This window comes from Fulmarus glacialis, unplaced genomic scaffold (assembly GCF_000690835.1).
Source record: "Fulmarus glacialis isolate BGI_N327 unplaced genomic scaffold, ASM69083v1 scaffold4797, whole genome shotgun sequence".
Classification (NCBI taxonomy): Eukaryota; Metazoa; Chordata; class Aves; order Procellariiformes; family Procellariidae; genus Fulmarus; species Fulmarus glacialis.
In genome coordinates this window covers 86,393-105,016 of record NW_009225060.1, presented here as the reverse complement: position 1 = coordinate 105,016, position 18,624 = coordinate 86,393, and the positions used below count along the sequence as shown (strand labels likewise).

General features: G+C 36.4%; 1 protein-coding gene across 1 annotated transcript in view; it reads right to left on the bottom strand.

Moving 5' to 3' along the window:
- LOC104080088 (calcium-dependent secretion activator 2-like) overlaps positions 1–18,624 on the bottom strand; it is a 126,507-nt gene that overhangs the window by 44,686 nt on the left and 63,197 nt on the right. The window contains exon 8 of the mRNA XM_009582354.1: positions 14,671–14,810. Within this exon, the coding sequence (XP_009580649.1) occupies positions 14,671–14,810 (140 nt within the window). The remainder of the gene's footprint in view (positions 1–14,670; positions 14,811–18,624) is intronic.

Here is an 18,624-nt window from a genome sequence, read left to right as displayed (position 1 = left end):
TGTACTCGAGGACCCTGACAAAATGGTACAGTATGGAACTGCCAACACAATTGTGTTGATATTTAACAGGGCGTGGACTATTTAAAGGGAGCTGGCTGTGATGAACATATTATTTGGGCAAAACAACAGTAGTGCAGGGCCATGGGGACTCGGTTACTATGTCAAAATTAAATGCAATACTGTAATCGTTGAAATTATACTACTGTGGAGGGAAAAAACCTACTAAATTGAATTTATAAAAAGTTACCTCTGCCTTTACATCCAGTATTGTGTTAAAATTATTTTTGCCCATACAGAATAGTGTATTATGAAGTGGAATCCATCCTCAGACACAGTATAGCACAACTGACCCTACAGTATCAAACTGAGCCAGCATTCTGGCACATACAGAGGATTAGACTGGTTATGTACAGTTAGCATTTAAAATTAATTTTGCTGTTGTAAGTGCCTTTGATTTTGTAAGGGTTTATGTTCCAAAAGACAAAAATTAGGTCAATTTTACCTTCCTACAAGTAACAGATGGACAGCACAAGTGACAGAAGGACACAACAGGCAGGTGGCATGCCCCCATCCTTGCAGCTAATAGTCCTGGCACTCTCTGTATAGAAATAATGCCAGGCCATGCCAGACCATATGCAATGTCAATGTATGTCAGGTGGAAATAACTCCTTCTTAAATTCTATGTCACAGATTAGTGTATGGTACCAAGAAACAAGTCAAATCACCTGACAAGAAAGGCTAATAAATAAACTGCATCTTGCACCTGCATGATAATGTGTGCTATGCTGATTTGTAGTAGAATAAAGCAATATAAACAAAATGTAAACCAGTTATTTCAATGATGTTTGGTCCTGCAGTCTGGGAAAATAGGAATATTACTTAGGTGACTATGTACAGTAATAATGTTATGAATATCACAATCAGTTACATCTTCATTACTACAGCCTCATGCATATACGGGAAGTTTCCAGACAACTTTCAAAAGAAACTTAGATGGCAAAAAAGTTAAAAATTATAATACAAAATAAATACAAATATAATACAAAACAAATATATATATTCTACTGTATATAGTTTTGGAATAGGTTATGAAGCAGGGATACTTGTGTGAGATTTCATTCTAAAGATACCGTCAGCAATATTTGGGGTGCATTTACAGAGTAGTAATTTTTTTCTCAAGTTTTAAGCAAAACTAAGAGTAAAAGTCAGATGTTGTTCTGAATGATACTTTTCCAAAGCTATGGGAACTGGTAACAATAGCATAAAGAAATTTAAGCTAAAGAAGCCAACCTGAATGTTCCAGTCAGACCAGAGTCTCCTCAATTACAGAGTAGAGTTACTGGGAAGCTCCCACTACTATGAATTTATGACTGCAAATTTTAGAACACCTCTGATATGATAAAAAATTTTTAACTGTTCATCATTTATTGTAGTAAAAATAAGCGGCCTACTCTATGCTCTCATTTTAGTAAGACAAATGATGCATAGGAAAAAAAATGATCCGCCTATATTTCACTTCATGTATATGTAGTGACTAAACTGCTCAGATCATGATCTCCATTTGAGGACCTAATAAAACACATATTTTGCTCCAACATAACAACATTTATTTTTTTAATACTACCCTCAATCCACATAGCACTGAATGGTAAACCCATCTTCTTCTTATCTTGTATATGAAAAACACTTATGTAAATTAAACCAAAGTTATTACTTAGTGGTTTAGAACAAAAGCCAGTTACAAATCACACTAAACTTTAGATTTTCTCAATTTCTCACCTACAATTTAATGAACTTAAGGTCTATTTTCAGTTAAATATTAGTTCATCATTTGGCCTTCTAAGCTATCACCAGCTTCATTATTTTTAATGAAAATATAGAAAAAATCTTTTTTACACATTAATAGCTTTCTGAAGTTGTGATTTGATCGTTTCCAATAACAGGCAAGACTCTGCTTAGATATTATTCTTTAGATTTTTTAAAAATCCAGTAAAGCAAACATTTACAAGCACAAACATAAGGTTTCACAGGAGTATATATTTAATGTATTTTCAGGATTGAACCCTTGCTTGAACCCTTGACATGGGCATCAATAGAAGCTGTTGCCCAGTTTTGCCCAACTACTTTTAGGTACTTAAATGAAGTATCTAAAAAAAAAGGATGCATCCACATTGGTAACTTAGTCTGAATAAGGAGTGTGCTTTTGAAGAGAATCTCTCCATTGTCCCCAGTTGCAGCACTTTGTTCACATTGCAGAACTGATTCACAGCACGTGAACTAGATGGATGAAATGAAATCAGATGCGGTGCTCAGTTAGTGCACCTCACATATTCCAGCCACTAAAGGGCAGTCAGTCTAGGACAAGACCAGGCAGAGACTGAACTAAATCCCCAGAAATGCGTATAAGGTGATTATCAGGTCCTCAGCAACCACTGAGTCACTTTAGAAACCTGTTTGGGCACACTTCACACTTGGCTCCCTTTGTAGTCAAGAAGGAGGCACGTGCCAAGCACAGTTCAGGTCTTCCAGATTTCCATCTCTTTGTATTGGGCAGCATAATTTTGGTAGACATCAGTGGCTAAAAGTCCTTCATAGGTGCCTCAGTTGGACAAGTCTGGGTTACTGCTCTTTGCTCTACTCCTTTAATTCTTGTCTCTCCATCGTAGGATCATCACATGCAATCTGCCATCTGGGTATAGGGCTTAATCTCATCCCACTGCTGCAAGAAGTGGCTGTTGCTAGAAGGTACTCAGTCAACCAGTCTCTCTCACGCAGTGATGCTGCATTCAAATTTGCTCAAGTGGATTAGCCACAAATTAGGAGTCAGTCACATAAACTATGATGACAAGTCCTCAGTGATGCTGCAGCACAACTCATCACCATCTTTATGGTCTGAAAGCGACCTGTTCTCTAACGTGATAAACTGAAAATTGTTGCCAAAGTTTTTTTCACTTCTTTTTTCCCTGACACATGCACACAAAGACCAGGAAGTTTGGATGGGGAGAGATTTAAAGTTGAGAATTGCAGACAGAAATTTGATAATACAGACTAGAAAAGTCTACCTAGCTGTTCTATTTGGTCACTGAGATGCTTGGTCACAGGTTCTAAGACCTCACATAATAAGAAGAAAAAATTGGCATTTACGTCTGAATGCAAGGCAGCATTAAGGTAAATCACGAGGGATAACCCATGCCGAAAGAGTAAGAGTTTAGGACCCAGTGAGACTGTGACATAACTGCATTAAAGAATGCTGAGGAGAGAACAAGGTACAAAAACCAGGACCCAGGAAACGGACTGGTGCCAACGGGACCAGCTCACTCCAATTGATTATTTTGTGAGGCTGAATAAGGATTTTAGCGAAGATGAACCAATTTGACACACATGCAGTACTGATTATGAGGATGCTCCATACCTAAGCAGTTATGCATACTCAATCCTAGGGAAGGCAGAAAGATATTGAACAAGTGTTGTTAAAGTTATAGTCTAAAGACAATACATATACAACTGAACTTGCATCATTTTGCTCATCACAGAGCTGAAGAAAACCCATCTTAATATTTTCAGAAGCATGTAGCTTTTCAGTGAAATATAAGAAAAAGGAACACCCTATATAAACAGTTCTAATGATTTTTTTAATGTGAGAGTAGAATCACGATTTAAATATAAATTACATATTCATGAGAATAGATTCTTAAATCTATTCTCAATTCTTTCACTTTATGTTTGAAAAAGTTATGAGTAAAAACAAAGCAAAATGTTTTTAAGAAAAAAATTGTATTTTAAGTTTTCTGACTATTAACCTTGCTTAACCCATAGATCTTTTTCACATAAAGTCTGTTGTGGTTAAGCTAAGTGAATTTGGATCTAAATTTATATCTCAGCTTTTACAAATATTTCAGATTAATTACTATGGAATGAATGAAGAATGAAACCTTAATTAGTAATGCTTCTCTTGGCAATTAGGATTCTCTTGGCTTCTCTTAGCAATTAAAGTGGCAGTGGCATATCATTAAGGTCTTCAAGATTCCCCATGCTGCCTCAGAAGCAATTACTGTGGGAAACACTGAAAATCAGGCTCATAGCTATAATCTGTTCTCCAAGGATCTAGCAGCAGGATAAACACTTTTGCTTCTTCCTTCCATAGTAATTTTGCATTAACCCATCATCATTATCCAATTAATCATTAATGTAATTTTAATGTGTCATTTTTCATGAAGTTCAATTTTCGTTTTTAAAACGTAACTGATTACAGTCAATCAATTTTGCAAAAGTGTATAATATTAAAATCATTTAAATGAAGACTGTTAACACATCAGCACTTTTCACCATGGCAAAATGCTAGCATTCATTTAGCACAATGAAATACTACCGTTTAGCACAATTTAAACTAGCATAACAGAAAATACTGCTATGAGACACCTTGGAATAATAATACTAAGGAATCCATACATCACTAAAAGTGAATTAAAAATCAAGCCATTCTATGATGCTGCTTATAACGTACACAGGAAATTTTTACCTTAGTATATACAAGCACATGTTACCTTATGCATATAAAAATGAGGACAGGTTTGTCAGAATTTAGCAAGAAATATAAAATAATTACAGCTTCATGAATGACACTTTTGACCCTCTGACTAAACGAAAAATATACACCATTGCTATTGGACCCAAATTTAAAAATGTTTATTAATTATGGGCGAAAATTTGACCAATATTTCTGCTGTAAAGTCACTGTTTTAGTTTTCAAATTTTGTGTTTGTTTCTTAGTAGTCTCATTCATGTGTCAGAAGTTCTTGAAACACTTGGGTTTACTCTGCGCTGGTATTTTTGAGTCTTGTCTTGCAGAAAGGGATACTCACTGTCTGAGAGTTACTTTTGAAAAGAAAAATAACCTCCTCTTCCTAACTTTTAGTAAAAAGCTTTTGTGGTTTCAAAAGAATCATGTAACTTCATGCAGCAGGAAGAGTAGTTAAGTTACAGATCAGCAATGCCAGTCCTTTGCAGTTCAAGGTATTCAGCAATGACTACATTTCATGAAGTATTCTGAAGAAGTCTGCAACCAGGATACTTTTCATAGTAGTTTCGAACATATCCCCTTCTGCAGGATCATTCACTGAGTAGAGAAAATATGCTCTACACATATAAATATGTGGTGCTGGATGTTAGATGACATTTTGGCATACCTTGATGTAAAGAGAAGAGCAGACATTCCTGAATATGCAGGGGTATTTGCTGCGCTGTATACTCCTGTTGCTGCTCACATTTTTTACTGAAACCCCTTTTTTGTTCAACAGTCAACTGTGTTTGAAATTCAACCAAAGCCTATTTCATTAGCTACACAACACACCTTCCGTAAGTGGTGTTGAGTAAAGCACTGGCATTAATACAGTTTGCTTCAGCACTGCAGAATTACTTACAGCTACTGTGCTTGTCTTGATCAATCCTAAGACTTTGGATTGTCATGCTAGGTCTAGGTTGAATATGAAAATGAAGCTTTGCATTTCATACCTCTTCTGTCTTCGAAGCCAATGAAACTTAACTGACACTGATACTTCTTTATGCCTTCCTGTCAGAGACTATAATGAAATCTTTCTCCCAGTGTCTCAAAGGTCCTCTGTACATGGCAAGCAAATATGAGGTCACATTGTTCATGCTTTGAGTCTGAGCATGAGCCAACTCTAATTCAAAAGTGTTGTGATCATGTTGGTAACCCCAAGTTCTGCAGTGCAGGTGCTGGCATCACATTGTCAGTTTTTGGTTAGGGTGGAGAGCTGGCCAAGAATAATCTCTCTCTCTCTCTGCTGCCAAGTCCCATGACCTCCTCAAATGGCCATATCTGAAATACTTTGTTAGATTAAAAAGAAACGTCTAACTCACTTTTGCTTCATAAATAAAGTTTCTTTACGAGAGAATTCCCTTTAGAGATGCCTGCTTTTTTTCATCCGCGGTATTACTGACATCCCCATTAGCTTATAAGGAACTCTTTGGAAAAGAGTTGCTCTACATGGGTAGATGAGAATTTTCTAAGGACAACTTGGGCACTAATTTTGAGGCCAGCTACACTCAGCAAACACTGCCCATTTGCCAGTTACAGGAGAGACTAGAAAAGCTCTGCACAGTATAAAATCATAGCTAGAGGGAGTGACTAAGTTTTACTTAGACCCAGCTGACTTGAATACACACTTGCTTCCTGCAATGGGATCCTCTTGCAGCAGACTGCTGCCTCCCACAGTGTTTCAACATGTTATAAAAGATTTCACACGGTAACAACTGAGACAGCCTCAGGAAATAGGAGCATTTTGGTTATATGGTTAGTGAATCAAGACTCAGGTGAAGACCGAGGCTTTCCTTCACGGCAGGCACCCTTTACCCACACATGAGGAATGAGTGGCAGAGGATTATCTTTTCATCAATGCACAAAGGTGGTTTAATAAACCTCCCACTTGTATATGGATTACAGGTCATCTCAAAAGGCTGGAAGGCCTGATGTTGCAAATGGCAGTGGCCAATCTCTGTCAGGTATTTGTAGAAAGATTTACCTCCTAAATATATGTGAGGCTAATTAGGGGTAACTGTAATAGAAATTATAAAGAGCACTGATATACTCCACCCGTATTTCTTACAACTCTACTGTTCTTATGATAAGATAAGAAAATGCTTTGAACAAAACTGCAGATGTTAAAAATACAAATCAAAGCGTGTCTGCTGCCAAATAGAACAAGCTATATGTGTCAAAGGACATCACGAACCCTAAACTACCACCAGTGCAAACAAAAAATCCTCACAGGAATTAACTGAAGTGACACTTATTTCATACAAAATATCTATTTAATTTCATTCATCTTCATAAGAGTAAATACATAGACACTATTTTATCTATAAAGATCAATATTTATAACTAGTAAGAAAACCAAGAAATATCTGTAGAAGTGAAGACATTTCTCCTAACTGCATGGTTACCTATAGCAAAATTATCTTACTATCTATCAAAGTACCTGAGTTTCATTTAAAATGAAAGGAGGCTTAGCTTTTAAAAATCGCTTAGGCAGCTTCGCATAGTTTATCCCTGACCTGAATTTAGATTTGAGAAACTGTGAATTAGGCAGAAGAAAAAAGATGACATGACTGAAGTCCACCTCTTGTTCTGGTAATTCACCTTTCCAAAGCTTTGTTGTCTAATGATTAGGCATTTATTTTAATTTAGTAGATAATCTGTACTTCTTCTGAATGCAGTATATATAGAGAAAAGTTTACTTTACCAACTGCAGTGCACCTTTCCTTCTTTTTCCATAGCCAATGTCTTAGCATTGATAAACCAACCTGTCAAGGTATTCCTCATTACCTCCTGGCTTTGAGAAAACTCAGAGAACTCTGACATACCTAAATTTTTGGGCTGCTATAATGAGGCTATATGACTAAATGATGAGAAAAGGATTCTAAACTATCTGGTGTTCTGTAAAGTTTTCAAAATTCAAACAAACTCAACAGTTTCTTCCATTTGACTTTCCTTACGCTTCCCAGTCTTGACATTCACAAACTGAAAAACAAGCCTTCTACCAAAGGACAGCGAGAACCTTGCTCTTTGAAGCAGCAGCTGAAGTTAGTGCTCTGCTACCCTTTTTTAAACTGGAAGAAAAAGTGCAATAGCAACAAACAGAAAGCTAGATGGTGCTAATATACTGACTTTATGGTTACAACTACATGTGCTGCGCACAAACTTGGAAAGGCAAATCAAATGTTATAAAGAGATACAGAAGAGTTATGCATGTAGATGAAGAAATACTATAGTTAGATAAGTATCTACTTATCTTAACATTTGGTTCAGGCAATTACGTTGTGTTGATAAGAAATGAAAAAAAGCAACAGGAATCTCTCAGATCCTTCTCCCTTTCGTAAGAGAAAAATGTTACTGTCTTCACTACTTCACTAAAGTATTTTCAGTAACTGTTGAAAAGTAATGTAGAAAGTTATTATTTTTATCTCATGGAAAATAATACTAATTGAAGAAGTCTATGCTACATATTACCACATCATAACAAGTATTAGTAAGGATTTTCTAAGATCTTGGATACATACAGGTTTCTAACGCTTTTCTTCACTTTGAAGCAACTATATACCTACTCGTTCTAAGAGAAACTAAACTTGACATTTTAGCTTAGCCAAAATTTTGTTTCTATTTTGTCTTTTTTGTGTTGTTAAAACAAATGATTTAGAATTATTCTGACATATCTACGTGTTTTGGCTCAGAGAAAGGTCTGAAACCAGTTTCAAATTTGTTATATGCAACACAAAGGCCTATCTGTGACAGGGAGCATGCAGCACTTGCTAAGAGAAGTGTGATTTTATTCCTGGCATCTTAGTTTATCTATAAAAGTAACCCAGAATTGAAACAGTCATTTCAATGTGGTCACCTTGCACATTTCTCTGAAATAACCATACTGGGAGCAGATCTCATCTTCAGATCAGCCTTCAGATTACACATCTTGAAGTTATAAAGCTAATTCTGTTTCTCCTCCTGCCCGTGTTTGCTAGGTGACCACGGACAAGCAGCACGTAAGAGCTGGCACCACCATTGTTCTGGCTAACTTCAGTGTCCCCGTGGCTCTTCTTAGCTGACTTATGAGCTCACCAGTAGCTATGACAACGGTTTATCCAGGTGACAGTCACACACTACAGCCCTACCCACTGAGAGGCCAGCAGACCCCAGTGCTATCCGCAGCTCAGCCACTGAATTGCCTGACCTTGGGTGATCTCTGTTCATTCCTGTGCTTCATTTCACTCATCTGTAAAACAGAGATAATTACAGTCACCTTCCTCTCCAATGAACTCTTTTATCAATGGGTGACAAGTGTCATAAAAATGAGAGGGGAAATTACTTATCTTCTAATTCTGCATCTTGGAAGACTGCTAATCAGGGCATTTGTCTCACAGATTTCCTTTAGCTCTAGAACTACAGCAGCAGCAGGAGAAATGTAATACTTCAGTCACACACAGGAACCAGTAGCTCTATTTCTTGTTTACAAATGCTCTCCTAAGAACATTTCAGTCAATTCCAAGTGCACAAGATAAAAAATTTTAAAAGGTTCGCAAATTCATGGTGATCTTTATATTCTGAAAATACACCCATAAAATAATAATAATAATAATAGAAAAGAAGTTGTGAGAGAAAAATGATTTCACGCAGATTCCTTACAATTTCAGAGAGCACAAGTTCGAAAAAGTTGCCAAAATAATTGCTTTACAGATGAGAGACAGGGAGAAAAACTGGGCATGTACATACTCAAGAGCTTGTAGAACTGATATTCCAAACACAAAAGTTTAAGAAATTGAAGGTACAGCATTCCTATACGCAACATGTCATAGCAGAAAGCAGAACAAAACCTGTAAGAATGAATTTTGCCTTTCAAATCTTGGAAAAAGTTCTGGACAAGAGCTATGCTGAAATGTTTTACTTCGGAAGTCAAACCCAAATAATACTACTTTGTAATATTGTCCTGTTCAGGCTGTTCAATCTGTAAGAATTTCATTTTATGTTATTATTTATTTTCCTCTTTTTTTGTATGACCATTAAGCATTACTAATCCTTTTAAAGCAAGCTATTTGAAGAAATCTCAGTATTCCTTTTTTTATTTCTAGGTTGGAAGCAATAGAATAATACCCTTTAGTAACCACTAGGCTATGCTAACAGACAACTTAACTGACACAAAATCTACTTTTAAAAATAATGCATGCTTTAAATGCATGCGGATGTACAAAAGCACATTAAAAAAACCCCATGCATTAGAAAAGGTATTTACCCACATATATTGAGCGGATTAACCTGTCCTGCTTGGGTTTTCAACCCTAATTTAATTATGAGTTAAGGAGAGCCAAGTGAGCCTTCCTGAAGCAAAAGTACCTCCCTAACACTGCTATTCTAACTCGACAGAAATAAACAGGCTTTTAGCATTTTATACAGGAATTTTTTAGGTCAAATTTTGCTTATTTCCTCTGATGATTTGTTTTAGATTCAAGACTGCAACAGAAGAAATTAATAGAAATGTTAAAAAAACCTCCTTCTGTATGGATGTTGGCTTTACTACCTTAATAAAGAAGATTAAAAAAATATCTTGTATGTGCTCTGCATTTTACACAAGGAAAAGGTTACCACATTCTATGAGGAGAAAACAAATACATTACAAATTATAAGAAGGGAATCTGAAGTATCATGAATTGCCAATAATCAGAACTCTTCTACAAGTCCCTATTAATGAGTGACATTTACCTTGTCGTTACTCAGAATTTCTAGCTGTGCATGCTTCCCCTTGTAATCTATTGACAGGGTTTAAATAGAAGAGGGTGGTTATATATCCTTTGGGTTGTTTCATATTTTGAGAGCCTTTCATGCAAGAATAAAAAAAAAAATCTAAAATAAATAATAGGATTATATTTGCTGTAAGATGTACATGAATATTCCTTATTCTTAAGCATATAACAGAATGCATAGAAAAATCACGGAGTGTTTCCTTGATGAGTCATAAGGATTTTTATTTCTTGCTGTTAGAAAGGTTACAATTTATAATGAAAAAAATACCAAATTTATAATTTTATTTGAAATATAATTATTTGTTATGACTGTAGAAACTCAAAGAGGGAACATGATCTGAAGGTGCTGCAGTCCAGAATACTATTTGTGAATTAAAAATCTCAGTTTAATTACAAGACAGTATAATTCGTAAAACGGAATATTCTTGAAGCATAAATGTGAGACAGGTTTTGAAGACTTTCAGCATATTCCCTGTGTCAATAAGTAAAGTCAGTCTTAAATAGGAGAAACTTTTCTGAAGGAGTAACTGTAAACCCAGAATTAGTTTGGGCCTATGGGTTTTGCTGACCCTGCAGAAACTTGAAATATTTAAGCGTAGCTCCCATATCTGAAAAAATGGTCTCTTATTACCATTACTTTTTTTTTTAATCATGATAGAGCATTTATCTAATAAAACCCCTCTTGCTGCAATTGGCTGTGGGGTAAAATTTTAATTCAACTTTGAATAAATTTTGAGATTCTCAGCTGAAAGGCATTATCTAATGCCAACAGATTGCTTTTTTCTCCTATGAGACAAATATGAATCTTGTATGCTAGCTTGTTAACTCGGACACAAAAAATGTAAGTTGTCTAGTTCAAAGACTGGACAAAGATAAAGTATGAGATGTTTCTGAAAAATAAACTGAAAAATTAGAACTTAACTGGGGTAATCACACTAACTACTTTAGAAGTTTGTTATTAAGGTTGTAAAATTCAGCTCGCTAACATGACGAAATTGCAGCAGCAAGGATGATCACATTCTTTCATCCTTTTATTTCCCTATTTTTTTTGTGTACTCTATGACACTGTGCTTGAATATCTGACCACGTACTAGAAGTAAAACAAAACAAAACAAAACAAAACACAGTAAAATAAAATAAGCTAAACAAAAACCTTCCAGCCCTTGTCACTATTCAGGATAGCAGCAGCTGCCTTCCAGCACTTCAACACTTTAGTTTCTCCTATGGCCTGTTTCATTGCATGTTACGCAAACACTGCTCTACAGAGAGAATCAGGTTATTTGCTTTTCTACCTCGTGCAGGTTCACCAGGGAGCTGCAGAGCCTGGCACTGCAATGACACTGCCCAGCAGAGCATAAGCCTTTGGCCATGTGTTAGAGAAGTGACCATAACCCACTTCCCCCAGCTCGTGAGGTCTGCAGGAACCATTTCTACCAGTTCCTTCCAAAGATTTAGCTCCATATGTCTACGACACTGGGAGGTGCTATTATTCGCAGGTCATAACAGGAGAACTGAAGTACTAAAAACTTTAGGCTTCAGATATTAAGATGAAGATCTAAGTTTTAAGATATTTGGACTCTAACAGCACAATGTATATTTACAGCCCAGTTTCCACTGATTTCAGCTAGTAGCTGTGAGTGTTGGGCACCTCTATAAAATCAGATTCCAGTTTATCATATGGCACAGGAAACATATACCACCAGTTACTATAGGTGAAAACGTTTCAGTCTCTTACAGGCAGGTCCTGTGTAGCACAATCAGGGAAAAAAGCCAGTTCTTCCAGGCATCCCTCAACTACCTTAACTGTAAAATATTCTCTTGCCTTCCCACAATATTGTCCATCATCCACCGTGTGTTTCCAGCCTATTCACAAATGAGGATTTCTCTGATAACACAGTATCAGTTCAGAACCAGAATAGCTTTAATCTGTGTGTTGAAGCAGGTGGGAATCCCTCTTGAAAAAATAGCAGATGACCACTTAATACTTACACTCCCCCAGGAAGTCAAGAGAAGGCTGCAGAGAGTGTCTAGATGATGGCTTTTCATGACATTAATGGTTCCTGACTGTACACATTAATAATTCTTCTAGCAGGTGTTTTTTTCCCTCCAAACAAACACTCTCTTCCTTCCTCTCACTGCAAGCCCAGTGCCATCGTACAGTATTTCATCAACCTTTTCAAAGGTTATGGGAGGAATTATTAACCTTTTATTTCATTTCACATATATTTATGGTGGAGGAGTCCATACAGCCCTCCCTCGGTGCTCTAACTTTTCTAGACAAATGTGTAGGTAATAATCATTATAGGTAATGGCTATAAAGAAAGGGAAATGATGACTGACCTTGAACATTTTTGGTGGGAAGAACAATATTTGCCTGGAGAATAGTGACAGCAATGACCCTGAAGTGAAATGAAGAAGTAAACAACTGTGCCAGGAGATGAGGATTCAAAATCAACGTGAGGAAGTAACCAGCAGCAGCAGATGAAAGGAATAACGATTGAATTAAATTACTGAAAGTAATATTTGATTGGGCAATCCATTTAATGCTCAGACAAGAAGACTAGTGATATAAACCAGCATGGAAAAGCAAACTGGGGGTTAGGAAGACCCTCTGAAGACCCCAGAAGAACAGCTCCCAGCCAAGAAAGCCTCTGGGGAAACCCAGGAGCATGACGGGAGGAAGCATTGATGCCTGGACCCAGGTCAAAATAAGTTGCATGTTATACCCTAATTGGGGTTGCAGACAGCACGACCCCAACATTAGCAGTGACCTGATCAAAAATGGTGACTTCTGGTCACCTGTTGGGATAGGTGCATGGGAGCACAACGTCCCTGATGTAAATGTAGTGTGGAATATGCAACCAAACCACGTCACGTGCAAGTTAGATGCATCTGTTGTGTATTACTCATCACTGATGTTGTTCAAGTCATTCCGTCCCCATGGCTGCCTTTGGACAAACCATTGAAGAACACAGGCAGCACCATGCCACCCCTGCAGCATTCACTACTTCAACTGTCTGAATACCTTCCAGCAGCAAGAGACTGAAACCATGCTAGTGGACTGAATCTAGACAAGGATATGCCACAATTACAAAACCATTTCAGAGGTGTTTGGTGAGTGCAAATGAATGTGGCGTGGGGTGGGGACTGACAGGAGAGCATCATTCTTTAGTACAGACAAGCACTCTTCTCTCCTCCCTAGGTCCTCTCCACTCCAACTTACTCATGTCAGCCCAGTCTTCCTGCTCTCTCCTGCCACATTATCCCATTTCCATTATTCATGTATTTGCAGCCCTACTTCTAAGTCTTCTCATTTCAGTCCCAGTCTCCAAGCACAGTAGCTCCAGTTCTCCCACTGGCTTCACGACTGGTTTCCCTCTTTTTCCTCCCAGCTCCTGGTCACCAGCCACAGGTCTCCAGCCAGCAAGTCTCATTGTTGCAGTCCTGATCATTTGTGTCTAAGTTTCCCAAAACCAAAACTAGGTCTGAGCTTGATACCTGGGAAATTTCAGCCCAACCAATTACAGCTTTGCCAAAACTTAAGTAAGTTTGTTTTTTTTTAAATATTGAATATAGGAAATTTTGGCAATTGCTGTCTGTATACAATAAGCAGAATATTAACTGGAGGAGATTAAAAAGAAATCTAAATAGTATGGCCACTACATTAATTCTACATTAACATGTTGAATAGTCCTCTTTTTTTGAAATGTACTTCTACTTAATTCAGAAGAAGTTAAAAGGCTGGAAAACAGCCCTGGTAATTGCTTTATAACAAGAGATACAGCCTTGCTTACTGTCGGCAACACTACCTGGTTTTGCAGTCGGGATGAGGAATAGCGGTGGCAGTTGTCTAGGGGAGCTGTCTTTATGAATAATCTATGCTATATAGTTTCAGTGTTGGGCAGAAAAAACATCCTTAAACTGGTATTCGTACATAAACTCCTTTCAAGAGAAATACCATACAGCAGACAGAGAAAGAAAAGGGGAGACACTGTTGCAAGTACCATCACGTTCCTATTTTAATGGAAAAATATGTTTCTCCTAAATATCAACTTTTTTTCCCAAAGTGCTATAAATTGTAATATTCAAACCCAGTTTCTAAATGACACTGTACTCTTAGTTCTGCATTTCAGAGTTAGCTCATCATGTCTTTACACATCACTGAACACCTGAAATGAATGTTTTTCCTGACTATTCCAAAATTTATGTATAAAATGAGGATATAATACAATGGCATACTATAGGAACTGTTGTACACATCTATAATATTTTACAAACTTTATGTTTTTAGCTACGTATGCTTAAACACAGGCACAATGAAGCAAAATAATAAATACAGACAGCCCAAAAATGGACACTTACCCACAGTGCTTCATGTGAGGTGGTTTATCCATTCTCACCGCCAGTTTAATTTTCAAGTCACTGTCCTGGCTGTTTTTGGGAACTATCATTTTATGCAGATCAGGTGACTTTGGGCTATTGGATGTTGGATACAACACTACCTGCAAGTCATAAAACAAAAACTTCAATGAGTTGATACAAAAAAATCTGGTAGTCTTTAATGGACACTTCTAAGCAGTGAAGATTCTTGTTGCATCTCCTCCAATCTGAAAGATGACTAAAAAAGGTTTCATAAATCTAATAAACCAGTTGACTCAATCTTATTGTACTAGACGAATTTCCAAAATTAACTCACTCATTTTCTTACAAATGGGAATTTTCATATTATGAGTTAAAATTTCCTCCTCTGTTAGTTCATTCTGAATTAACAGTTTTAAACAAAAGGAACAGTTGACACTTGAAAATGGTCATTAAATGGTACAATTAAACAAGAACCTAAACTTTTACATTACTCAGTGCTCTGCTGGAAACATCCTATTGAAACAATTTGCTGTAGCATTATGCAACAGATCGCCCCTCCAGCTGTGACATTGCTTGAGTGAAGAAAACCAAAATATGCTCTTTCTTACCAATTCCATTTTCTGATCATTAGCATTAATAAAAGCCAATTATAGTAAAAATTGCAGAAATTGGAGATTAATTCCAAAGCATCTTTGCTGCAAATGGAGTATAATAAGTGTAAGATACTATCTCCAGTTCACATGTGATATGACAATAAACCTTTTGTTTAATCTACAGTGGTAGACATATAAAAACCTAAAAATTACACTGAATTTTAAAGATTTAATTTTTAAAACATTTATATAAATTTGATAGTTTTACTAGCTAACCATTATTTGAGATTAATATTAGTCACAAGCTGTTAAATATTTATTTATTTACCATCCAGAAAGTTTATCCACTTATAATCAGTACAATTAAATATTACTACTTCATGAAATCCTTACCCACAGTCACAGGTTTAGCAGTTAAATGCTGCTGAAACATAAATTCCTTTCATTCTTATTATAAGCAGTACTTTTGAATCATTTAGACTCTAAAATATTCTAAACGCACTATTTGGGAGACTTTCATAACATTGAGTTCTGAATTGCCATTATCACGAAGTAGTATTTCAAAAGTAACAACACTCTAAAAAGCAGCGTTCTTCACATCTTTTATTTCTTGAAAACTCAAATTAATTATAACATTAACCATCAAGTTAATTTCTTATACATAGTCCTTGTACCTTGTGTCACGTATATAAAAAGCAATGTATTCTTCTCTGTGTTATTAGGGAAGTTAAGTCAAGGATTTGAGTAAGAATCTCCAGGCAAGCGTAAATCTAACAGATATTATTAAGCCAAAAATATTACAATAGTGTCATTCAGATCTAATAATCTGAAAGATGACGTAAACTGAAGGCCTTCAGCTCCTCATCTCAGTATTTTGCAGAAACATGTTCCTGCATCCTGTTAGTATCAGGAGCTTTAGTGAAGCAGAGAAATATGATGCATCACCCCTAATCAAGCGTGCAGCCTTTATAACACCAGTGAGAGAAATAACCTGTCAGAACTATTGAGTACGTTCAGTACCTTTTAAAAAGATAGGAAAAGAAAAAGTATATTCTGGTTTTAATAAATCAGGGGGCTATTTGTTTTTTTCTTTTTGCAAATACATAGCAAACACTATTTATAACAGAGCTTATTCCTTCTTTCCCAAGAAACAAGCTGATTTTCATTTTGAGTAAAAGCCATCCCTTAAAATTTAAAAGCATTATGAGTATGGCAACCTTTGAGTTCTGAAGCATCAAAGAGAAAATGATTTTTAGTTTGTTTATCTTTTTAAATGCAAGATTATATAAACAGAATTTTACTCATTCCTTGCATTTTATCACTTGGCATTCACTAGGACTGTAGGTGACGTTATGAATTTTTCCTTTTCTACAGGCTGCAGTTCCTGTTGTCCTGTAACAGCTTATTACAGCTCATGCATCTCAAGCAACATCTTTCTCCTGCCCACTTCTTGAGTTTTTAGAATGCTGATGAAAATATAAGCAGACAAGTGTAGAATTAATTCATAATTTCACTACTGACAATTCCTTTTCTGAATTTTTAAAGAAGTATTTTGGAGCTTCATTTTCAAATCTCTCACAATGAATATGTATCTGGCAGAATATTTAAGTATGCACTGTGTCGTGTTTGTACTACACTTTGTCATGCCTTCCAGCTTTAAGCAATGAGAGCTAAAAGAACTTTGTCATCAACCTTTTTATCATTACACACACAAACACACGTACACACATGCACACAAAGAATGTGACAGGCATTAATTGTCTTCACAATAACCTTTATACTAATATTGCCCTTAAGGGCAATACTAACCATTGTGTACCATATCATCAGGTGGCACAAACTATAAGATCCCATGAAATCACTGAAACCAAAACACTGGGCAAATGTTCCTTGATAGGAAAAGTAAAAAGTAATACAAAAGAAATTTGTATTAAAAGCATTCTCTCTACTATGGCACACTGCAACGCAATGTCATTGCCATTGTCTATGGAGAAACTTTCTAGGCTATTCTGTCTCAGATTTCCTTTCAGCACTGCTTAAGGGATTTTAATCTTCTAGTTGTTGTTCTATAATCTACTTTAAAAAATAAAATGCTATCAACTCATATGTCTTCTCTGGGGGGTATAAAACTCACCTACAGGATACTTTTTCAATGTGCCTAAAACTTCTAAAAGTTTCATAAAATTCCTACTACATCATACATTTCTGAATTAATTTTTATTTTATTTTAATTTATCTTATTTTATTGTTCTTATACCTGTGAATATCACCATAGTAGATTATTCAGCAGCAGCACAGAGAACTATGAGTTGTTAGTCTAGGACTGTGTTTACAATAAGTAAACTAACAGGTAGTCTGCATTAAAAAGTATAATGAACTATTAATGACCAGAATGCTATACACCAAACATAGCTGCTGTGCATTGCATTGCTTCAGCTGATTTAAGGCAAATTAATAGTATCAGAACAATGTGGGTTGAGATAATTCAGTAAATTCAGCCATCTCATGTTCATTAAAAATGCTCGACCATGTGGTCCGATTACATCTAGTATTACATTTCCTCAGACGACACTAGCTGAAAAAGTGGCAAGTTCACTTTATGCCTCTCCTCATTTGGATGTAAAATAAACACAGAAATCTTAAATATTATAGAGCAACACTTTTATGGATTTGTGCAAAGTGATGTTCTGAAAACACTGTTTCTTAATCGTGAATGACTGAAAATGTTTCTCTCCAGGACTTAAAACATGACAGGTTGAAAGATATGAAACTAATATCATTTGACGACTTAACTAACCATCCTTTATTGTTATTCAGTTGTGTATTTAAGTCCCCGGCTGGATCACAATAGAAGAAGTTACTTGAAGTACACCTGAGCCAAAGAGCCAATCCAGCCAAGCAACTATTAACTCTCCTCTATCTTTGGCACATTGATCATATCTTCTTTTAAAAGTATGAAAGAAAAGTTGAGTTGTCCAAAACCCACTGAAAGCTTGAACAAACCAAACTTGGGACAATCTTGCCTTCTCAGAGCAGATAACCAAGCAGAAGGTTCAGAGTCAAAAGCGCTGTGCAGAAATACCTCCTATCGGTATTCCTATGTTTAGCTAAAGCTCTCAAGCTAACCATCCCTGGCTGCAGTTGTCCTGTTGTCAAAAGAAAATGCAGCCTTCAAAAGGGACCAATGAAGCTAAGAGGTAAGCAGACTGGCAAGCCGTAAGCACACTTGAGAAAAATCAAGCATCAAGATAATCTCTACTTTTTCCCCCACCCCACCCTTGCGGCTGAATTTAGTTTCAGCCAACTTGATGTCTTCACATCCTGGCTGCTCCCCCTCCCCATCCCCTGCTTCCACCCAAAC